Genomic DNA, 24,470 nt, shown 5'->3' with positions numbered 1-24,470 from the left:
CTTGCCCCCTCTTCCAATGCCTTTGGCTGGCTGAAATGCATCTACATGGAGAGATGGAAACACGTGGAGGTGTAGAAACCGCTCTCCTTTTGCGTGATTGGAATGTAGCCTAGTGCATCGAGGTCAGAGTGACGTTCAGGGCTCCAGCCATTCCTGGCCCTTTCCACCCCGGCATCCTAGCGCCCCCCCCCCTTTCAGTCGCTCTGTCACAAGAGACTAGGGCCCTGCGAGACTTGACATCTTTCCGCAGGGTCTGCAAAACAGAGCTGTTCCGCCTGGCCTTTGGTTTGGACTCAGTGTGACCCTTATGTTTCCCTCCCCTTATGGTTTTGATCTATGGGCTACTTTTAAAATGAGGCTGCATTGTATTGGGGGGGGGATCCTATTATGTTTTTATTGTAATTTTACTGGTGTTAGCCACCCTGAGCCCGGCTCTGCCGGGGTATAAATCAAATTTATTATTATTATTATTATTATTAGTCAGTCATTCCAAGTTTAGAGCCTATATGGAAACATATGAAGTTACATTCGTACCTCGGAAATCAAATGGAATCCGTTCCGGGAGTCCATTTGACTTCCAAAATGTTCGGAAATCAAGGCGTGGCTTCCAATTGGCTACTGAAAGCTCCTGCAGCCAATTGGAAGCCGCAGAAGTTGCGTCGGATGTTTGGGTTCCAAAGAACGTTCGCAAACCAGAACACTCACTTCTGGGTTTGCGGTGTTTGGGAGCCAAAACATTCAACTCGCAAGGCGTTTGGCATCCAAGGTACAACTGTATTCCCCACTCTCAACATGTGCAATACTTTACACTTGGTTACAAAGAACCATACAGTGGTACCTCAGTTTAAGAACAATTTGGTTTACAAACTCCGCAAAACCGGAAATAGTGTCTTGGTTTGAGAACTTTACCTCGGTCTAAGAATCCCTGAAGCATTCCATGTCATCAGCAAAATTGCCCAACCTTAACTCCAGATCATTTAGGGAAAACGGCATGAAAAAAATTAACATTAATTTTTTTTAAAAAAGCAAAATGCGTACATACATCAAAAACTTTAACCAGTTTTATTTTGCTGCACATTAAGAAGCAAGCAATGTATTCTGTTTGCAGTGATCGTCAAGTATTGACAGATTTGTTCTTTTGTTAATAAATAACCCAACATTTAAAGGTGGAATAAGTATACTTTTATTTCATAATGTCTGGGCTTTGTGTAATAATTTAACCGTAAAAAGGTAGAAAAGATCTTTTGTACACATCAAAGCACAAAAACATCACCAGCATTGCACATTTAGATTTAATTACACATGTATCTTGCATCATGGTGGCACAAGTCTCTTTTCCAGAGACAGTATATCTGCATTCTAGAAAAAACAACAGGGCAATTCTCATGATTAATGTGAAATCCTTATATGCTAGTGTGGCACCTAGAAATGGGAAGACCTGGAAAAAAAAACTGGAAAAGGGGGCTTTTTTTCAAAGCCATTGGAAAACCTGGGCTTTCCCCCCAATTGTTCCAGGGTTTTTCCAGGCCTTCCCAGCTCTAGTGGTGCCTGCCTGCTAGCCTGTTTTGCCAGGCTACTTTGCTTTCCAGAATACTCTTTTAACAGGATATGAGCATCTACTATTTAGAGAAAACTATGCTTTTCCAAGCATCTGCTTATGGATTTGCATGCATCAGAATAAAGTCTTTTGGGGATTTTTGCAAGTTGTGTGTGTCTGCGTCAGTATCACACACAATGGAGTGCAGTATACTTCCCAAAGCAAGGCCAGTATTTCCTTTTTTAACCACACAAGGACCTCTATGTACACGTCGCAGCAGCTTAAACTTGCATCCCTTGTCAATAGCTATGGTTTTAAGAAAATATATATTATGCAATCCCAAGACATACACCAAGATATAACGGAAGTAATAAGAGCTGGAACCTTACGACCCCAAACGGGATCAACCATCAAACTGTCCCTCAAAGATGATGTACAAGCCAGCATCTATATAGGCATTGCCTAAGCCATCCTGATATGAAATGCAAGACTGACGGTTTGCTCTGCCGCCCTCGTTCTCAGTTTAACAGTAAACAATTTAGAAAAACTAGGAGAAATCAGCTCCTCAAGACCCTTTAAGCCAAATTTTGTGTGTGCATGTTCAAGAATCAAGTGGCAAGATGGTTCTCTCCTCTTACTCCCAACCCTGGAATTTCAAAAGCACAAGCGGAAAGAGACACATCGGCTGTTTTTGTGGCATCTGTTCCTTCGTTCAGTCCCATCTCATGGCATTTTCAAACCAGGTCCCAGGGAACTCTAGGACTTCTCTGGAACTTGTCACGGATCCCTCAATATAAAGATCAATGTTGGTGGAGAAGAGTCTCCAAAAGACTTCCCCACTGCTATTGGTCTTTTCATTTGAGGCCTTTTCATTAGGGCAGATGGTACATGCAAGACTACAGCAGAAGCCAACAGGAAGATAGAGAGGAGAGAAAGTCCACAAACCCAAGGCAGTTCTTGACTGCCAAATCAGTTTGGGAAAGTGTTCCCTAAAGGCAGAAACGTTGATCACCATTCTATAGTGTGAAGGATGGCTACAGCTGATCACTGGTATTTGGTTTGGGTCAGTTCAGTGTCTACATTTAGATATCTGTACCAGACTACAAGTTCTCAAATGTGTACACTTCCCATCAAATCTTAAAAGGGAGAGGCGTGTGCAAAACTAAGTGCACGTATCTTCATAATATTTGAAAATGCAAGTCCGATCCTTTCCCAGTTGCTGCTTTCAAGCACGTCAGAGGAACAAGCACACGTTCGTGTGACTTGACGTAAGAGCTCTACCAAGCTAGGTAAATGTAAAATAGGAATCGGCTCATAGAACTACCTTCCATGAAGAAAGGGTATTATAGTATTCCCTCAAATATGACTTATTTTAGCAAACAACTCTGGTTTTAAGAAGATAAAGTATGGCAGTCCTATGTGCGATGTGCATTTTTCAGGACGGGACGGTGCCCAGTAGATCTGGGGTAGCCAACATGAAGACCAAAACAAATGGAGGGCAGTACATTGGCTAGCCCTGGTGTAGGCAATACTAACCTGGAAGAATCAATGGTCTGACCTAGTATAAGGTAGCTTTATGAATTTGTATTATATACAATTATAATGAAGCAGCATAAACTGCCTTCCAATAAGCATTCCCAGGGCAGAGCTTACATTTTTTTAAATGGCACAAACTATGTGACACCAAAGAAGCAAAATTAAAATGTACCATATTTTTCGCTCTATAGGAGGCACCCGACCATAGGACGCACCTTGTTTTAGAGGGGGAGAACAAGGGGGGGAAACTCCCCCTCTAAAACAAGGTGCGTTTTGTGCGTTCACCCGAAGCCTCCGCTCTGGAGGCTTCAGGCGGCTACCTTGGAAGCCTGGAGAGCGAGAGGGGTCAGTGCGCACCGACCCCTCTCGCTCTCCAGGCTTCAGTGAAGGCAACCCGAAGCCTCAGGAGCGCGGTGGGAGCGCTCCCTCTGTGCTTCGGAGGCTTCGCGTTGCTATCGCTGAAGCCAAGGAGCCTGCATTCGCTCCATAGGACGCACACACATTTCCCCTTCATTTTTGGAGGGGGGAAAGTGCGTCCTATAGAGCGAAAAATACGGTAATCTACTCTCCCTCTCTCTCTCTCCCACCCAACACCACTTTGAATAAACTTTTTATTCCTTAAAGGGCAAATTGTGGACAAAATATTTACCTCCTCTTGATTAAAATGCTAGGTACCAGACAAATTGGTTTTGGGGGCTTAATCTTGTCCAAGCATTGCCAGTTGACCACCTCTGGTCTTGTCTCATCTAAAGCAGGACAATAGACTCATGAGACAGCTTAGGCATTTCATACCACAATGTGTACTACAGGGGGGAAACGGACTCCTGGCTATTCAAGAAAACTAAGCTACTCCATCTAATCACTAAATTAATTTGAGTGGGAGAGGGGAAGAAGATAATTATTTGCCAACTCCTAACATGATGATCAATCAAGACCATCAGAGGGAACGAATTGCATCAATTTTGTGAACCTGAGACTCGTCTCTCCCCTCAATTGGTGCAATACAAACAACCAGGACCAATCACTACGTATGACTGTATCCAAGAGCAGCACACGGCAAATTCATTTCTGTAGAAAAATATATTTGGAACCTAAAAATGTTCACATGATTATTCCAGATATGGGATTGTACCCAACATTAGTCAGGCTCAGAGAAGACCCACTGAAACCCTAATAGGACTGACTTAAGTAGATTAATTTCAGTGGGTATATTCAGTGAGTTAAACAGAGTTGGATGCAACCCATAGATGCTGTGCAATGAACAGCAATCTCATACAGAAACTTGAAAGTTCCCACTTATCAGCCCTGAATTAGAATCCTGGGTTACAATTTTCCATGAGAAAGGGGTTTGCATTTTTTTAAAAAATAAATAGCTTGTGCATTTTACTTTCAGACCTCATAAGAAACAAACACTACTATATCAAATCACAGGTACAAAAACACCTTGCACTACAAATGTCCTTTCTGGTATCCTAAGTCTAAATATAGTAGAACAACTGGCAAAGAACACCCCAAGTACTGGCTATGGTTTCCTCCCCTGTTGTTCAAAAGTACAGCTCTAAATAAAACTTGCAACTCTTAAGAATTCTCAGAAATTTAGCACAGCAGTCCACCACTAGTACACAAGGCTTTAAAGCCAGCTCGTTTTCCTCCAGTCCCATTTAAAGAGAGGAAATTACTGGGCATTATGGATGGAACAGAACCTTAAAAGTGGGGTAAAAGTAAATTTCCCAGTGGGGAAACACTCGCGCCTTTCCTAAGAGGAGTCTGAACACCCTCTGAGCTTCAGGTGGACCTCGCAATGCAGAGCCTCAGCTGCAATCCCTTCCAGACGCAGCTACTCCCTTCCCCATAATTGCAAGAGGGAGGGTTGTGACTCAGTCCAAGACTCCCAATAGATGTTTGGCACTGTGGTGCCAGCACCGTGAGTGCAACGATTTAGGTGTGATACAGGTCCTACCTCCCATAAATGCTTGTATCCAGGCTGTTCTTGCAGCCACATCAACAGTCTAACTGATGCCTCAAGTGGATCCTACCAACTGCATTTTGTTTCCATTGTTGCCTGGTTTTGGGTAAAGTGGGGAGGGCCTTCAAGTGGTTGGTATCACAAGGAGTACAACAGCGTCTTCACTCAGAACAGAACTGAGTGTAAACAAATGAAGTTCGCATTCGAGCCCAATCAAGACCAAATTAGCTAGTCTGATGGAAGCTCATTCAAAATCAAGACCAGGGAGCTAAACTGTCACTATTGGGTATTGTTGTTGTCTTTTACTAACAGGATATGGAAGTCCACCGTGGACACCTTCCCAATCTGAAGTTACTGATGTAACTGTGTGTATCTGAAGTTACTGTGTGTATCTGAAGAAGTGTGCATGCACACGAAAGCTCATACCAAGAACTAACTTAGTTGGTCTTTAAGGTGCTACTGGAAGGAATTTTTTTATTTTGAAGTTACTGATATTATGCATGCAGACAACAAATTTTGTGTGGCTGCTTTAACATCTCACTCACATTCTAAATTATAAATCTACAGCCTGACATTCGATTCCAACATCTTCTGCAATAATGCAGAGATACAAATATACAAGTGCCCTATTAACAAATTTTGCTGGCACAACAAATTCATGGGTCATAAAGTGCAATTGTTTTAATAAATATTCAGTCATCTACTATGCTACCCACTGCATGATTCATCTTTTAATCCAAATTGCACATGTATACCACACACCTTTGACCCCTTTTGCCAATCTGCCCCAAGAACATTGCCGCTAAAAGCAATTCAGTAAACATCATGGTCCGTCATGCAGAACGTGAGAATTTTAACTTTCTACAGAAGTGTATCATTTCAAATCCAAATTCTACCACATGCTTTTTTCCCCGCACTGTGCTTGACATTCACAAAAAAACGAGATTTTTACGGCAGCAAAGTATTACTTCAGCAGTCCTGGCAGAAAACTACCTGCAATTTAAATTTAAAGGAATTGTAACAGAGAAGTTGCCAAAAGTGAAAGCAAGCACTTGCAGAATATCTTTGGTACCTGTATAAAGTCAACTGTAATCAATGGGAATTGAAAGGACACAGATAGAAACAGGACGTTGGCAATAAATTTGGACTTAGGTGGGCTGTCAGATGATGAACTGAAATTATTGAATATCTTGACATCTATATAGAAAAAAATTCCCGAACTGAACACTTTTTTCATGCAACTTATTTCTCAAGTTCTGGAACCACAGGGCCAATGTTGTTCATTCACTGGTGGAAGAAAATTAGTTGGCTAGACAGGGAAGCCAAGTAGTTCAATTCTACCTCCCTCCCTCCTTCCCTGAAAATTCCCTCCAGAGAAATGGGTCAGATTTGCAGGAGTTGCCTCCCCACCTTGCTATGGATAACCTTCTTCCATAAGCAGGCAGTCAAAAATATTTGCCACCCATAAATACCACAACTACAATTTATGAAAGGTGACAAAAAAATTTTTCCCCTTGGACAACTGGTTACAAAAAAGAATGTTTAATCCAATACAACAAGGAACCCGCAGCTTAGCAGCCCTTTGAGTTGCATTCAGGTTCCTTTCCTCCCCAGAAAGGCATCCTTTATAGATGCAGCCCTTTGCACTACATCTCAAAAAGCCAGCTACTCAAACTAAATGTCATTGATTTCATTATGAATTGCTTCCTGGGAAATTGGCTTCACAGCATCCTTATTTTTGTACCATGTTCCTAATTAACTGGGTCAGTCATTTCAGATCTGTGCTGATGTTCCACGCACAGAGATGTGACTTTCACAATTTCCAATGAACAAAAATAATCAACACAAATGGACACTTCCTTTACACATAAATAAGACACACATACAGAGCTGCACTTTCAAAATGTTTAAATGTTTAAAAGTCTGGTTTCCTCCTCGTTTTAATTCAAAAAAAATGCAGTTTACTTCATCAAGTAGTCTTTTAATTGCTAGGGTTAAAGGCATCTTTAAGGAAGTGAGTGAGTGGTGGCTTGGGTGACTGCCTTCAGTCAAGGCATAAAAGCTTTCAGGGCGCTCCCCTCTCTCTACCTATGTGTCCCTTACGTAGCCTTCAGATCCACAGGGAAGAGGGTGTGTAGGGATCTGGAGAAATGCAGCTGCTGAGATTGCTGGTTGCCCTGTGGCTTTTAAAAATGACAGAAGTCTGATAGGATTTCCTATTGCAACGGGAGGGAGACCAGAGAGAGCGTAGCAGAAGTATGGGAAAAACTAAAGCAGAGCAAGGAACTGAGTGGGGTATTGCTGCAATCCCCCTTATATTTAATTTTCTGCATGTACATTATTTAGTGTTGAGAAGCTGGTATTTTTTTAAAGCATCTGAGCATGTTAAAAATTTCTAAAGTTCTAAAAGTGTAACTTTGGAGGATGCGCTAGGCCAACACAATGACAGCACTTTCAGAACTAATGTGTTTGCTATATAAGCCCTTTTGAAGCTTCATTAAAAAATAATAATGGGAATTTAAGATATTTTTGGATGGTTTATATACTGCTAATTTTGCTGCACAGAATTTCACCTCTTTGCCAAGTACAGAAGACAAACTGCATGCCAAGTATACGTAATATTATTTAACAAAAAAATGTAAATTCCTTGCACAATGCAAGGAAATTCCTGATTTGTATCATGATCTGGGGACAATAAAATGTACTGAATCACTACAGAATACCAAAGAGTACACAAAATTCCACAAGGAGGAATACATTATTTAAAGACCAAGACTGCTCTCATCTTCCTGGAATGATAAATTGCCCATGTTTGATCAGGGAAAAGTTTCATTCTGCCTACCCAACTTCTTATTATTTCCTGATTAACCTATATATCAATAATGTTCATCATCTCACAGATAGGAGGTGCTGGACAAGGTAACATAAGATGTTCCACTTCAGCCTTGAAATCAAATTGAAGACTAATTCATTAATTCTTGACTTCTAGAGCTTCCTTCTCAGTCTTTTCTTTAATTTTCTCTTTTTCTTCTAGTTTTTCCTCTTTCTGCAACAGTGACATGATCTCTGCAACTTGGTTAGTAGAAATATCAATATCTTCTTTGTCGATGAGTTCTACCACCTATGCAAATATAAACATATGTTAAATGCGTAAGTTACATTGTGTTTTATTGACAATTTTTATGAAACTCTACAATTAAGGAGGAAAATAACCGAAGCATATATGCCAAAAATGATTTGTAATGTCAACCACAACCCAATTTCAAAATAGTGTGTTGAATCCAAAAGGACAGAGTGGTATTTTCCAAAGAAGTAAGATTGTTGTTGACATGAGTCTGTATAAATTACAATACAGATAATATCAAGGGGGCTGGGTAAGTTTAGCCGGGAGAAAAGAAGACTGAGAATTGTTTTGATACTGCTCTGATTTTATAAACTTGTATATTATTCAACATCAATTAGACTTTTGTTTTTAAGCTCTGAATCTATATCACATCTTTACAATTTAACCAAACCATAGAATGGACCATACTGCCACAACTTAAGCCAAACTGTTTTCATTCTAAGGTTGGTTAATTTAAGGGAGGTTTTTTTTCTTCTTCTAAGTCTTAAATTTGTTAAAACAAATTGTTTAAACAACACAAATAACAAACATTAAACAAAACAGGTTACATTCTTCAGCAGACTCACCTTGGAAACATCATCTATGTCAATCTTTCCATCTTTATTTTCATCTAGTGCTTGGGCAAGCCTGTTTAGTTTGCTTTCTGGTATCTTCTGAATCTGTTTCATCACATTGATAAGCTCATTGATACTGATGATATTCTCCCTAAATGGGAAACACAACCTGTATACAGCAAGTAGTTACTACAAGGGGTTTTCAAAAAAACAAACAAACTATATGGCACTAGCCATATTCCATACTGAAAACCAGGGAAGGCACATTTATATTCAACTTGATTTAAAAAAACTGAAATAAACCAAGACATGCTACTACAGAACCTATGAGGCAACTGGCTTTTTCAGAAAAAGGCAGTACAGCCTCCCACTTTTTCTTATAACCCTAACAAGTATTCTGCTTCAGGACTTTAGAAACATGTACCCAACAAATCCCCTTTGGAGGAGAAAACAGCTTGCCCACTACTATATTTCACAAAATGTTAAGGTCTAAGTCCTGCTAAGGACCAGTCTTAAGAGAAGTCTTGCTAAACCTCAAGGAACGCCAGTGATTTCTGAGATGCTTGAGGACTAGTGATAATTTACACTTCATTATTTTCTACTATTTAGAAACAGGATATTTTTTAATTACTTGTTTGATGACATATCATCCCTTACATTTGTCTTGTAGTAATTTTGATTGGGATTATTAAAATTTAGCTCAAGAATAGCATCATAAATTACTTTTACTTATTTAGTGGGAGTTATTAGTATATGAATTACAGGGATCCAGGACCAAAACTAACGCTTCCTAATATTTCAACGAGTTGATTCCAGACAAGGGCATAATATTGTAAACAGGTGTTGACTTATTGCAGCTAGGTCATTGGCAAAGGTTGTTTTTTTTTAAAAAAAAAAAAAAACCAAACCATCAGATTTCTCCCAGAAAGGGCAAATCTAGATAAAGCAGGTAGAAAATATGGGCTGATATTTTGATGACATCATCATGCCATTAAAAAATCTATGGGGCAACCGCCCTTTGAATACTGTGGGCAATTCCATGTTTTGGAGCTGTACAAGGTTCCAAAGGCAACCAAAATTATTAAGGGGATAGCTCCCCAATCAGGAAAAGTTAAAGCATTTGGGGATTTTTAGTTTAGAGAAAAGGTCAGGAAGAGGCAAAATTACACAAGTGTAGAACACAAGTGTAGAAAATTATGCATGGAAGAGTGGATAGAATTTGTTTTTCTCCCTCTCTGGTGATACTGGAGTCCCTCTCACATGACCTGGGCTCATCTAATGGAACTGAACGTGGACAGATTCGACTCAGATGACTTTAAAAGATTAGACAAAATCATAGGAGTCAATGCTTTAAGTGGAATAATCAGATCAATAAATTAAAGTGGAAATAAAATTTGGTATTATATGGTTTTGTATATGTTTTGTAATAAGCATGTACTTGGTCTCATTCACTATTTATGTTATGATTAGAATAAATTATCCATGTAAATATTTTGGAACTGATACGCAAGAGTTCAGATTGAAAAAGTCTAAGAGGCACTTCCTTCTGCAAAGGAATCAACCCATATTCACAAGAACAATCCCCTACTTGTATCACCTGACACTTACCCAATGGGAGGGCTAGCACTACTCTCCAGCTGTCCATCCACCACTTTTTGTTCTGTCTCCAACTCCGTGATAATTTTGTCAATCTGTCCAATCATTCGGTTCACTCTTTTAGTCAATCTCTTGCTTGCTTTAGACTCTTCAACTATTTCTTCTTCTCCCTCCTTAGACAACTCCTTGATCTCTTGCAAATCCTGTAGATCAAAGAAAAAACATGGTTCATAAAACCATAGTATTTAGCAAAAATCAGAGGTATCTGCTGCATGTACATCCAAAAGACAACTGCAGAATATCAAGGGTATGGTAAGACAAAAGAGAGTTAGGTATATTTTTTAAATACAGTATTCCTATTCCTGGGGGCTGCTTTTTAAAGTATCTTGTTGAATGGCTACGTAGTTCTCCACTTATGCATCCCCTCGCTTGTCAATCACACCAGGTGATATGCTTTGGAGCCCTATCTGTTGGGAACTCAACATGCAGTACAGCCCTGCACTGCTCTCTGAACCTCTAGGTTTCAGGAGCAGCACATAGCTGTCAACCGTCCCTTACTTGGAGGGAAATTCCCTTATCCCAGCGCCGTGTCCCGCTGCTGTCCCTTATTGATGATGTCCCTTAAATTTCCCGGGTTTCAAAGGAAGCAGCTCCTCTTCCTCCCTCCCTGCCGGCCAGGGAGGAGGGAGGCTCCAACTGTGTTGCTTGGCTGCGTTGCTCACCCAATAAGGAGTCTACGAACGATTGGGGGGTGGGTGGAGCTTGCATGCCTTGTGCCGATCAAATTGGCCGCGTTGCCTGGGGACTTGCCTTTGCTCAGCGCTTTGCAGCGGAGAGGTGACGGTGGTTTCCCTTGCTGCATCCCCTTTGCCGGGTTGCTGCACTGTGAGAACCACCGCTTGAGGCTTCGTTTGGCTGCTGGCTGGGCTTTCTGCCTTTGGCTCGGAGGGGCTCAGAAGCCGAACCTACCTGTGCTTGGAAAATCCCTTATTTTGGCTGCTGATCCCTTATTTTCGAGGCTGCTGGTCCCTTATTTTCAAATCTGTAAGTTGACAGCTATGGAGCAGCACTGGGATGGAGATGTGGTTTTCCTTGAAACCACTGCTAGAATGGAAATGTGGGGAGAATCTGTTGCTATTGGGCACAGGTAATGGGTAGAGAGAGTTCACTTTGCTCCAGAAATGCAGCATTCAGGAGTTAACTTTTAATTTCCCAAGTCTTCCTTTGAAGCCATGTCAGTACCCACCCCACACCTTCCGTCACACATGACATTAGGTATTTGGGGGGATGGTTTGGGGAAAGCATCCTTGCAGGGTGGGATGGGGAGAAGAGATGTCATCCTGCCTTGCTGGAGCAAAATCACACTTGGAACTCTTCAGCTGTGGGAACCAGGCAAGGGAATGCAAAGAAGACGGGGAAGTGCAACTACTTACCTGACAAGGCCCCTCCTTTGTCATGTTGTTAACAGTACGTTTACTCAGAAGTAAGGGCTCTGTCAACATGGAGCAACAAGAAGCAGCTGGCCACCACCATGGGTACCCTTTTCACTATCACAGCAGCTGGTGGATTCAAGGAAGGGGGGTCTGGTGTGGCCTTAAAGAGATCGATTTGTGACAATCTTCCTATTATGTGGCTTCAAAAAGCTATGGGGGTTCATACCTCTTCTGGCTTGTACTCAGGTTCTTGGAAAAGTTATTTGTCTTTCAGCCTCACTAGTCTGCATTCTCTGAGAGAGGGGTTTACTGAGTGGCCATGCCCACCACGGCAGCCCTGTGATGACACGGCCAAGGACACTCTCAAAATTCATACCTCACTATATTCCTGCACATCATCTCTGAGCTCCTCAAGCTCCTCCTTTTCCTTTGTTAGCGATTTCTTTTGTTCCTTCAGTTTACTACAAGCATCACTTAACAAGTCAATCTCTTCTTTGGTTATTTCTTCGCCCTAAAAAAAAAATTGGGGGAGGGAGAGAAATGAAATAATTGTTATAAAGAGAGTGTCCCTTTCAGAAAACGGTTGGAACTACTCTTATGTTTTCAAAATCTTTATTTTACCTTTTTAATAAAAAAATAAAATAAGTGCAATTCCACGGGAAATCCAGAACTTTCTGATCATCAAGATGTGTATAGATAAAGAATGATACTAATAGCACAGGATTATAATTACCTGTCCTATATTAGAGCTGGTAAATGATCTTAAAATAACTAGACCCCTAATTAATAGGATTGCTTAATGCAGTATATACAGGCTGAGTGAAAAATCAACCCAGACTCCCAAACTTCCACCCGTCGCAAATGCAACAGACACAGTGCAAGCTGTGAGATGTGCAATCATCTTGTCCAACCAAAATAGAGAGAAGTTATGTGCTTAGGAGGCAGGCTCTGTTGAAAAAGCACCACCATGACATAGTTTTTCCATGTCTATCAGACAACACTCACTTTACAAGCTAGCATGGTTTATCTCCGTGCTGAACAGGATTCAGAAAGGTATGAAATGGGGATAAAAAGGCTATTTTCCCCTTGTATGTCTAGATATTGTTTTATATGTGCGACATAAGTTGCATCTATCACCTGCATGAACCACTTGCCCTTTCAACAGTGTACCTGCTCTCTTATCTGGACTGCAAAAGTTGTTCATGTAACGTATGATGTAGCTGTAAGTTAAGGAAGGTGGAAGCCATCGTTACAAAATCTTCTGGAGATACCTTGCAGGTTTTCTTGGGTAACAGTTTCATATGTGGCTCATGCATAAAGTCCAACATACAAGTTTCCTTTACACTCCCAGAGGGTTTCAAAAGCAATTACTATTGGTTGAGATGAAAACCAGAGAATGCACAATCACTGGCCAAGTCCTCACTGGGCAAAAGGGGAAGTCTGAAGATCTGTATATAGTTTCTGACTCCATGAAACAATCTTCTACAAGATTTTTTAATACTTGCAAGAGAGAAAAGGCAGCAATTGTGTTGTGCCTTTTTCTTGTCAGTACTTATTTTTCTCCGCACTGCCTAGCATAACTAAGCCTGCTTCTGGGGGGCTGAGAAAGAGGAGAAGATGGAAATTTGCTAGAAAAAGTAAAGGATAGTGCTTGTGGAGAAAGAGGCACATTAAGTTTTCCAGTAAGAAATTTCATCAAAATACTAAAGCCTAAAATAAGGGGGGGGGGGGGGAATCCTAGAATTCTTACACGCTTATAAAAGTTTCCAGGCCAAGTGACATCACAGGATGACTTAGACCAGTGTTTCTCAAAGTTGGGTCTCCAGTTGACCCTGCTAGCTAGGGATGATGGGAGTTGTAGTCTGACATCAGCTAGAGGCCCAACTTTGAGAAACACAGACTTGTGTCTAAGACAACTATTGGGCACATCAGAGTTTGGAATTTAACAGAAATGACATTGCCCATAAGCCATTTTACTACTTCTAGTAGGTGCTTTTAAAGTTCAAGTTTTCAATGTTCCAGAAATAAAAAAAGCATTCCTAACCTTAACACACAGCCACCACAGCCATGCTTCAAACTTTGCAGCATGAAAATAACAAGAACTAATAAGTAGACATCCATGTTCTTACGACTACTTCTATGCAAGAGGTACACAATTACTAAATTATAAGCTATGAAGTACACCAGTGGTGGCCAACTCTTTTTGGAAAATGTACCACAAGTTAATTGCAAACTAGTTGATAGGGTCACTTTTTATGCCATAACTAGGTTCACATGACCTTCAGAAGAACCACAATCTCCCACAGCCTCCGGGCCCAAGTTGGCTACCCATGAAGTACGCTATACAGAATGCTAAACTATACTATACAAGATTACTACACAACAAGAGCAAATATATATTATGCACTGTGATTAATTTATAAATATTAGAAAAAGCTAATCAATCTAGTTAAGAATATGATACAGAAACCTCCATGTCAAATCTTCCATATCTACTACCCAGATAGTACATTTCAAGGAAGTGTAAATTCTTGCTATTGTTGAAACAGAGACAAGCTGGCAGGATTAACCCATAAAACCACAATTGTTGTTGTTTTTTAAGTGGGTGCTGAAGAATCTAAATGAAAAATACCAAATGAAGATCTCTTTCAAGTCAATATACTCTTCACTGGGGAATATTAAGACTAGTGGAAGGAATTGAAAGAGTCTCCCAACCACTCAGGTTTGGAAGTAGCCTAACCACCTTATTTTAATTATTTTAACCAGTTCTTGAGCAAAGAGGCTTCCCAAAATCTATAGCTTAGAATGTGTGGGCCTTGTTGGACTCCCAATGAGCAGAAATGATGGGAGATAACAGTCCAGGAACACAGGAAGGACTACAGGTTCCTATCCCTAATATAGACACAGTAGAGAGCCTGTACCTATATTTTTTCTTAATGGACAATTTGGAGAATTTTAAACTTGTTTCAAGTGCAGTGCAGCTCTGCAACCTCCACCAAAATGATCTTTTAAAGCAACCCCAAAATGCAAGAGATCTTGGGCACCATGAAACATACATGGAGCTCTGAATGGAAGCAATCTTAACTGAATATTGGTATATACAGGCGTACACTTAGTGTGAATCTGCATCTTTCATAACTGGATTCATTACCTAATTTAGACAGAATTAACAACCACCCCAGAGGCACTGTTCATTGCATAATTTACACAGGAGACCCAAAACGTAGTCCTGATTTACTGTCACCTGCACAGTAGCTAACTATGTCCCCAGGTTTCAGCCACTTACAATGTTCTGCACATGAAAAACACCTGTAATTAAAAAAAACAACAGCAGCTCTTCCACAAAATCTGTTGAGTTTCTTGGATGAGAGTTAATCTTGCAACAGCCCAACGTGGAAAGTACTGTGGTGCGTTGCAGTATATTTGCTCTCAGCCTTGCCCACTATTCACCTTGATGCCCTCCAATACCGGTGCTGTATCTTTCAAAGTCTCTGAATGCAGGGTCAAGTCCACCTTTGCCAGTTCTTGTTCGGTATCCACAGCTATCTTGCTCTCCTTTATATGCACAGCTGAAGTATCAAGATCTATTGCATCCACCTCCTTCTAAAACACAAAGTGACAACATCGTATGAAACCCGGAATTTAAAAACACATTTTGAACACGACCCCAAGTTCCACCTTTGAAGCTCTATGCATGGCATTTGACAGTTCCAACACATGTTCTTAATGGGGAGAGAAGGAATTATATCAGTTGTTGTCTCTGGCTGGTGAGTGGGTCTAATTTCATTTCACCTTCATGTTTGCATTTGCAGGGTAGCTGAAAGGGCAGGAAAGAGGAGGAGTTCTTGATCCACTGGGTAGTGGTACAGGTTGATGCCCCTCCCAATGATATAATTTTTGCTGAGAGAGAGGGGAAAGAATTCTGCCAGCAGCTTTTGATTGGGGCCAGGTTGCTTCTGTATGTGCAATATAATGATCATTATTGGAAAGGCAATACAGTGGTACCTCGGATTACATACGCTTCAGGTTACATACATTTCAGGTTACAGACTCCGCTAACCCAGAAATAGTGCTTCAGGTTAAGAACTTTGCTTCAGGATGAGAACAGAAATCATGCTCCGGCAGCACAGCAGCAGAAGGAGGCCCCATTAGCTAAAGTGGTCTTCAGGTTAAGAACAGTTTCAGGTTAAGTACGGACCTCCGGAACGAATTAAGTACTTCACAAGAGGTACCACTGTATGTAGCAAGAGACTCTACAGGCAGCAGCTCCTGTAACACTAAACTCCTTTCAATCTTTTTTTTGGGGGGGGGGTAGAAACCATACATTTTCCTCTTTCACAAAGGATTATAGAAGGTTTGTGCAGAATTGTGATACTAAAAATCAGAGCTCTTATAGTGAACCAATTTTTTTAAAATTAAAAAACAGTTGGGAATTCAGCATAAGAAGTGCTTAAAACTATCCTGTAACCAGTGCAAGCTTACAACTTCCCCCTACTTTTACATATCAAACCCCTGATCTGTGTGATTAAGCTTCTGAAACAGTTGCAGAAAAAAATGTATATATCCAAGTGCCCCTTTGCAACGTGACCATCATATGTATTTATTACTGCATTTATTATATGTATTTATTATGTATTTGAAAGTTGCCCATTTGGAAGAAGTGCAAAATCAACTTCACAGACAGTTAAGGGAGATTGGGAAAAAGTCAATTTTAAATAAGGATGGAGTAAAGCGTTTAAAACCAACACTGGTGCCTTTTTAAAGAGCCTACCCTTTCAGCGACCTGAAGAGTCTCTTTGGCCTTCTCAGCAGCTTCTGACAGCCTTTCCAATTCTTTTTCTTGGTTTTCTTTCCTAATAGCTTCTTCCTCCTGAAGGGTTGCCTCCAGTCTGGCTTTATTGTCCAACTTTTCTCCTTCCACCTCTGCCGCTTTAACTTGAGCTTCTTTGGCCTAAAACAAAAATAAGAAACCAATCAACTTTCCAGATTTTACACTGTTCTATAGGAATTTTAACAGAAGAATAAACTTAGTACTAGCAGTCTGGTCTAGCTGTTTACTTCTGCATTCTACAATGTAAGAAAGCTCCCACCAATCCTATGCTGCTCACTCACACAGGGTGCAAGAAGAGTAATACTTAAAAGTGCAAAATGGGCCATCCCCAGCACTAGAATTATACTACAGTGAATATACTGGCTGTAGCAGAGAAAGCCCCCTAAGGAACAAAGATTTTAGATTTAATGGTGTTAACAGAACGTAGTTGCAATTTAAATAAGACATACCACACTTTCAGGTAGTGTTTGCAGGGTCGTTTTAAGCTGGTCAGCTGGTGAAAGAGTATCTGGAAGGTACATAGCTCTGGATAAAATAAGCAGTGAAGTTGGGATTTCCTGGTTCAGATGTAAGTCTAACCACTGCAATTAAAAGATAAAAGTATTAGAACAGTACATCTTTCTGCACTCCAAAACACTTATGAACTGGGTAAATCAACCTTAATCCATTTATTTTTCAACTGCTAGTGAACTTCTGAATAAAAGTGCTGCTCATCAAGGATTTGGGGCAGAAGAATATCATGTTAAACAGATATCTGATAACAGATAGTCTTTCCTAGGTAAACAACTCTCAGTGTGGGACACTGATATGAGTTTGCGGCAAGTATATTTGCCTCATAGCAACATACCTGCTCAATGCAAAGATTGTGGACATCACAGGACTAGGAGGGTTGGAAAGATATGACAGTGGGTTAGGAGAGCAGAAAAAATGATAACATAGTTCACATCTGGCAACCAATGGGTAGACGAGCCTAAAAAGCTTGGGACACTAATTTTCACGGCCCTCTTGTGGCTATGTGGCTCAGGCGTCAACTCTGGAAGTGTTGGAAGACCTTTGCTCTAGGAAGCTTAGTTTGGTCAGAATAGAGTATACATTTCTAGGTTTAATGCTAAATGCATTACTTCTGGTACAACCTCTCCTCCTCCCGGAAGGGAGGGATTGTGACCGGGAACCAATTCCCGCGATGCACAGGGGCGTTCCGGCCCCTGCCTGCCATTGTCGCTGGCGCGCCACACCCCCCAGAACGGCACCCAATCGGGTGGCATCTCAGGGGCGTAGTTTAGCCGCTCAAATGCAGCCGTGCCAGCTTTCCCCGCCATTGTGCTGCCAAAATTCTTCACCCACCCACCACTCCCTTTAGTGCTTCTCGCTTGACCTTGCTATGGACCTATGGTTGGTCGCCTTGGTTGTCCGGGGGGCCTGGTAGGAGTTTTTCCCCAATTGGCAAATTGGCACCGGCCTCTTGGTTTTTTCGCCTACCTCGTAGCAATCGTCACAACTTTCTCAGTATTTGGCGGTTAGCCATTGGAATGTGTTGTTGGTGTGTGGAAGGGCAGGGTGTGGCCATCGCCTATCCCTTCACTTATGGGTATTCCGTTAAAGGAATCAGGCGGTCGTGGATCCTGTCCGATGCCCTGCGTGGCTGGAGGCCATGGCACAACCCCCGGTGACATCAGGGGAGAGCTTATAGTTGTATTTGCATCAACAGGCTCCCCCTACTGGTGGTTAACCCTAGACAGACTCACCCCTCTCCGAGTGGGTGGAGTCAAAATTTGCTGTTGTCCAATGCTTAAGCCAATACCTCTCACATGCTGTAATCAATAAAGTTGTGGCCTTTTCTAGCCCATTAACCTTATATACTGTGTCCAATGTCTTTATTATTCATGAGCGGGAGGCGGGTCCTCGAATCACAAATGAAGGACCAAGAGGCAATGCCAAAACACACACAGCACGAGATGCTTTTGGGTGATCAAAAGCTCATGTCCCTTCTTTCTTCATCAGTACCTGCTTAAGCTGATCCCTCAAACGGTCTTCTGTTACGCCAAGTGCTCTCATGCCTCTTGCACGACATGCTGCTTGTAGCTCTTTAACCGTCAGGCTATCCACATTTTCCTCAGCGATCAGCTAGACAGACACAAATATCAATAACTATACTCATCCCTGTGAAGAAATTATCTTTGTCACCTAATAATACAATCATTACAAGAAAGCAGGATATGATCACAGGATGGAATTCGGTTTAGCGCCAAACAAGGGCTGCCAAGTATGTTCTAATCAACTGTTCTATGTTTCGTGGTAAGACTATAGCTGCCCCATAGCAAGTCTAATTGTGAAAAAGACCCAACATTCCCAGATGAATGAAATTCTGCATTCCACAATGCAGTTGCTTAAAGTAATTTTAAAAGCCATTAGAAACAACAGAAGCAACTGGAAAATTTGTAGCAAAAGGGAATTCTCTTACTTTATCATCTGCTTTTATAGATCTCAACCTCATTATTAGCTGAAAACGTAGAAAATTATTTGTCCCGATTGACTGAAGTTCTAACAGTTTACAGAGAGCAACCAACTGAGGTCTTGTGAGATTATCAAGGGTTAGCTCATCTTCAAATAGTTTAGAGAATCGTAAAATTTCTTCATTGCTTGGTCTTTCACCAGTTTCACGGATCTGAAAGTAGAAAACACATGTTATAAGACTTAAAGCTACATTCCCTCAACTTTTATTTAAGAAATGTGCAGTTCTTTAATAATATATGGGATAAGTCTCAGTCTCATGACTCCACACTTATGTAATTTGGAATCAAGTGAAAAATTCAGTTTTCCTTTGAAGCAACGGCCATAGCACCTACATATAACTCTCTCTATCAGACAAGCAAGAGGAATTGCCACCATTCAAGTACGCATCCCAGCCAGGCACTTGAGGAGGATGCAGAGCAGGCCCAGAGAACACAGGTCTTAGGTTTCCCACCCTCGTTGACCAATTCATGCCAAAGCAGGAAGTTCACAGCTACAACATCCATGGTAGGTTGTTACCCGACCTCTGCTTAAAAGCCTCTACACAAAAGGAAAAGGGTTATTCGCTACTGCTGCTAGATTTTTGATACACCGAGAATAGGAGGTGCAATGCAGGTGGCAATCACTGACAACCCCAACTCCAGTCTGAACGTTCTGTAGCTGGACAAAGGCAAGCACACATTTGAGTGGGTCAGGCCATAAGCTAGAAGGCTGTACTGAATGAAGCAGTGATGTCATCTTAAACTGGTTGTTAACCAGACTGGACAAGCTGTATTTCAACAGTTTTGAAAATGGGGGCTTATGCATGGAAGAACACTATATGTGCTCTTTACATTTTTAAAAATCTGAAGCTATCTATTTTTTAAGTAACCTGTAGCAGTTCAAAGTATTTGGGTCCCCTATCCTGCAATTCTCTTTTAAATGTCTACCATTTTCATTTACCGTATTTTTCGCCCTATAGGACGCACTTTTCCCCCTCCAAAAATGAAGGGGAAATCTGTGTGCATCCTATGGGGCAAATACAGGCTTTCGCTGAAGCTTGGAGAGCGAGAGGGGTCAGTGCGCACCGACCCCTCTCGCTCTCCAGGCTTCAGGAAGCTATCCGCAGCGTGGGGAGCCCTACGGGAACTCCCGGAGGGCTCCCCACGCTGCGGATAGCAGCCTGCTGCCTGGCGCTACGAGCCCCCTGAAGCAGAGCGCCCCGCGCGCCAGGCAGACATCCGCAGCGTAGGGAGCCCTGCGGGAACTCCCGCTGGGCTCTCCATGCTGCGGATAGCAGTCTGCCGCCCGGCGCGCAGGGCGCCCTGAAGCAGACCTCCCCTTCTCTCAGTAAACAGCAGCACCCCTGCTGCCAGGAAGCTAATGTCATTAATCTTCCCCACAGAGTAAATCACTTCTGGTGACCAGAAACCACAACCAACTGCCTTGGAGGTCTGATAGCTGAATCCACTGGAAATGAAGAGGGATTCAGCAGAGATAGCTCTAAGGAGGAGGACAAATGGTTGTCAAACTCTGAACCTAAAACTTTTGGATGAGGAGCAAGTCAACCCACCAAAAACTCCCATTGGAAAAATTTAAAGAAATAATTTGGTGCGATTCAACAGGCTTCAAGCCTGACTACCATCTCTAATGGCATAAAATACGTTTTGCAAGGATACAAGAAAGTACAGTACCTTTCCAGTAGTCATGCCTAGGGTTTGAAACTCTCTCCTAATGAGGCATGTTTAGTGCCTTTCACTTGCATTAAACTCCCACCAGCAAATGGAGGCCTTCTTGTCTGGGCAAATTTTTAGACCGCCAGAGTGATTTGTTTTTCTGCTTCTGATTTTTGATTGGCTGCTCTTCTTACACACCTACACTTGCTTTCAATTAGTGTTTTTAATTGTGGTTGTATGTGGCTTTTTGACATTAACTTCTATACTGCATTATATATTACTGTTGTTCAACACCTTGGGTGCTTAATGCAGAAAGGCAAAGTATGAGTGAAATCTAATGTTGTGGAAACCCCCTGGAGTAAATTTTGAAGCGGCTGCAGGGAGAAAAAAGGTGGTGAAGTCCCATTTCACTAATACACCATCAGTAAAAAAAGAAATATTTTACCTTTTGAAAGAAGGTGGAAAAGTCTTTAGTAACATTCCCTTTGGCTGCTTTATTTTTTAAGGCGATCTCTTCAATGGTATCTTGAAGAAATTTAGCCAGTTCAAGCTTCACTCTAAGCTCTTTCTTCAATCTCTCTTCCTAAGAAGTAAATAACAATTTGGGTTCCGTGACAGAAGAAAAGTGGAATACAACTGGAATTTAATCAATCAGAACATCTGTTTTGCCACAAAGTATTAAACTGCTGATTCATATTTTAGTTACCTTCTTAGACTTTGTCTCAAATGTTGAAGGGAGCATATTGGGGAACAGCTTTACAGCTACGGGAAGAAGGAATTCCATGAAAGGAACCACAAGAAAGACTAGGAAAGGGACCAACCGAAAGAGATCAGCACATATCCGAAGGAACTGTAAGCAACAAATAAGTAAGGAGATTAGTAACCATAAAAACAAGTCAATCTGACATAGCATGTCATCCATAGTATGATATTTATTTGTATTCTGCATCATATTCCAACAACTTTTGGTATATAGAAAAAGCATCTTAACATCAATTTGTTAGAAGATAATGAACTGAATTGCAAGGTAATATTTTTGCACTCCTTGCTTTAACACTGTTACATTCCAATCAGCTTTCATTTTAAACCAGACTCCTTTCTCCTTAATTTACAAATTGAAATGTTGGCTTTTTGCTTATGCTGTAAAGTCTCGTATATATATTTCAACTACAATAGTTGAAGCAGTGGTGTGGTACTTATTACTGAATACAACTATTTTATCTATGGCTTTGAGTAAGTATAATGAAGAAATTTACAATTGTAAAAGTTAGAGAAAGGAGGCAACTAATAAACACATTGAACTTTTAAGCACTGAGCTCTATATAGTCAATCTTTCAGTTTGACATTAGTTAACACTAGTTAATATTAGCCCTGGACCAGTCTGAGGGCAATAGTGCCTTCTTTGGCTGCCTCTTTCCTCCCTGCTCTGGGCGCTGGCAGCCGAGGGAGCTGCAGCAGTTTCACCCCAGTGCCTCACAGGGCCGGGGGCCAATGCTCCTTGCTTCCATGTACTGGGGCAGCGAGAGCTCTGGTGGTTTCAGGTTCACTGCTCCTTCCTTTTCAACATCACAATATATCACTATACTGTGATGTTTACCTGGTGATACATCGCAAAATTGAAAAGCTGGTGTCGCCCAGCCCTAGTTATTTCATAGATCAACTCAATAGGGTCCTTAGATTCTTTAAACTCTTGTGGACATAGTGGTTTGGATGCTAGCTTCCCTTCTAGAAATGAAACAGAGATAGAATCACACAACCAGACTATCCTCTGGCGCTCCCTAAAAATCTACTACTGAGAGATAGGGAATCCCTGGGAATGGTGCAGCATTGTATAGCGGTTAGAGTGTTGGCCCATGACCTGTAAGACCAGGGTTCAAATCCCCAGTTGGTCATGAAGCTCACTGGGTGGCCTTGGGCCATTCACTCTCTCTCAGCCTAACCTACCTCACAGGGTTGTTCTGGAGATTAAAAGAGGAGGGAGAGAACCATATACATCACCTTGAACTCCTTGGAGAAAAGGGTAGGATATAAGCACCATAGATAATAATAAATAAATACAGGTGTTGGAGGGGGCTGTAGATGGAAGGGGAACTTGCTCCTCCTTGCACAAACAGAAATGCAACTTGGGTTGAAGCCATTATATGAAATGTGTTTCTTTAAAAAAATTAAATAGTAATTTTAAATGTATTTTAGTCTAACCCCAACATCTTTTAAATCACTACAGTGGTACCTCGGGTTAAGTACTTAATTCGTTCCGGAGGTCCGTACTTAACCTGAAACTGTTCTTAACCTGAAGCACCACTTTAGCTAATGGGGCCTCCTGCTGCCGCCGGAGCACGATTTCTGTTCTCACCCTGAAGCAAAGTTCTTAACCCGAGGTAATATTTCTGGGTTAGCGGAGTCTGTAACCTGAAGCGTATGTAACCTGAAGCGTATGTAACCCGAGGTACCACTGTATATACTTCAGGTGTATGCATAGGTTGTATATATCGAAAGAAAGAAAAATACAAATCGTTCAACTGTTAACTTTAGTTTGCTATTACTGCTAATAAGAGGTAATGAACAAGAGCGAGTCACTAGAATGGATGCACAAAAAAGCACTGTTACCTGTTAACAGTGTTAAAGAAATCAACACATAGCAATTTTCTTTACAACAGTAAAAACAAGAGAACCAGTGTCAAAGATGCAGAACTTGTGGCTAGTCAGATGTTGTCAGATTATAGCTTCCATCATCCCTGAACTCTGGCCATGCCAGCTGGGAGCTGAAGTCCAACATCTGGAGAGTCACAGCTTCTCCGTGGCTGAGCCATATAAGGGAACACTTGATGATGGAGCTCCCAACAAACACTATTAGAGGTTTCCCTTGTACTGTATGATGTTTACCGTATTTTTCGTCCCGTAGGACACTCCATCCCATAGGACGCACCTAATTTTTTTGGAGGGAAATAAAGGAAAAAAAATTTTCCTTTATTTCCCCCCCAAAACCAGGTCGGGGAACAGCGGGATGGCGGCGCTGCGCCTCCCCGCTGTCCCCCAAGCTTGTGGGGCTCGCCGATGTCTGCCCGGCGCTGATAGCTTCCTGATAGCTTCCTGAAGCCTGGAGAGCGAGAGGGGTCAGTGCGCACCGACCCCTCTCGCTCTCCAAGCTTCAGCGGAAGCCTGTATTCGCCCCATAGGACGCACACAGATTTCCCCTTCATTTTTGGAGGGGAAAAAGTGTGTCCTATAGGGCGAAAAATACGGTAAATACTGAATGATGTGTTGATATGAAAATGTGGAATCTTAAGCCTAAATCTGCAAAATGAGAAGTGATAGTGCCTCAACAACTGTATGCTATGACAAAAAAGCACATCCAGACATTCATTGTTACGTCCATAACCTACATTTAAAGTACCACTTAGATCCTAGCTTTCATTTCTCAGTTTCTAACACTGTCTAAAACTATTCAATTGTTCAGAACATGAAAATAAAACTACAAAATTATAGATATTTAATCTAGTGAACAATTATTGCAGTAGACTCGATTTTTGTTTTTCGATATGTAAAAATGTACAGCAATTGAAGCAGCAATCCTATACCAACTTACCTGATAGGAAGCCCCATTGAACTGAACAGGGCTCACTTCTGAAAAGCATTATGTGGAGTAGCACAGCTAAAGAATATACAGATAACTTGCAGTTTACACTAATTTCACTTGTGTGGAAGCTTCCCAGGGTCCTCCCGTGAC

The 24,470-nt window shown here is 41.5% G+C and overlaps 1 protein-coding gene across 5 annotated transcripts in view; it reads right to left on the bottom strand.

Moving 5' to 3' along the window:
* Positions 1 to 7,642: 7,642 nt before the first annotated feature.
* LETM1 (leucine zipper and EF-hand containing transmembrane protein 1) overlaps positions 7,643 to 24,470 on the bottom strand; it is a 29,447-nt gene continuing 12,619 nt past the window's right edge. For 2 of the 5 annotated variants that reach the window (XM_081191636.1, XM_081191632.1), the window contains 11 exons: positions 21,450 to 21,593; positions 21,189 to 21,326; positions 19,039 to 19,242; positions 18,582 to 18,701; positions 17,027 to 17,158; positions 16,518 to 16,697; positions 15,197 to 15,349; positions 12,123 to 12,257; positions 10,326 to 10,516; positions 8,730 to 8,886; positions 7,643 to 8,160 (listed from right to left, as the gene is read on the bottom strand). In XM_081191636.1, coding sequence (XP_081047762.1) covers positions 8,011 to 8,160; positions 8,730 to 8,886; positions 10,326 to 10,516; positions 12,123 to 12,257; positions 15,197 to 15,349; positions 16,518 to 16,697; positions 17,027 to 17,158; positions 18,582 to 18,701; positions 19,039 to 19,242; positions 21,189 to 21,326; positions 21,450 to 21,593 — 1,704 coding nt within the window. In that variant the 3' untranslated portion in view covers positions 7,643 to 8,010. The remainder of the gene's footprint in view (positions 8,161 to 8,729; positions 8,887 to 10,325; positions 10,517 to 12,122; positions 12,258 to 15,196; positions 15,350 to 16,517; positions 16,698 to 17,026; positions 17,159 to 18,581; positions 18,702 to 19,038; positions 19,243 to 21,188; positions 21,327 to 21,449; positions 21,594 to 24,470) is intronic. The other 3 variants (XM_081191633.1, XM_081191634.1, XM_081191635.1) reach the window with 3 other exon arrangements.

This window comes from Podarcis bocagei, assembly GCF_964188305.1.
Source record: "Podarcis bocagei genome assembly, chromosome: 4".
Taxonomy (NCBI): Eukaryota; Metazoa; Chordata; class Lepidosauria; order Squamata; family Lacertidae; genus Podarcis; species Podarcis bocagei.
This window is presented reverse-complemented; position numbering and strand designations above follow the sequence as displayed.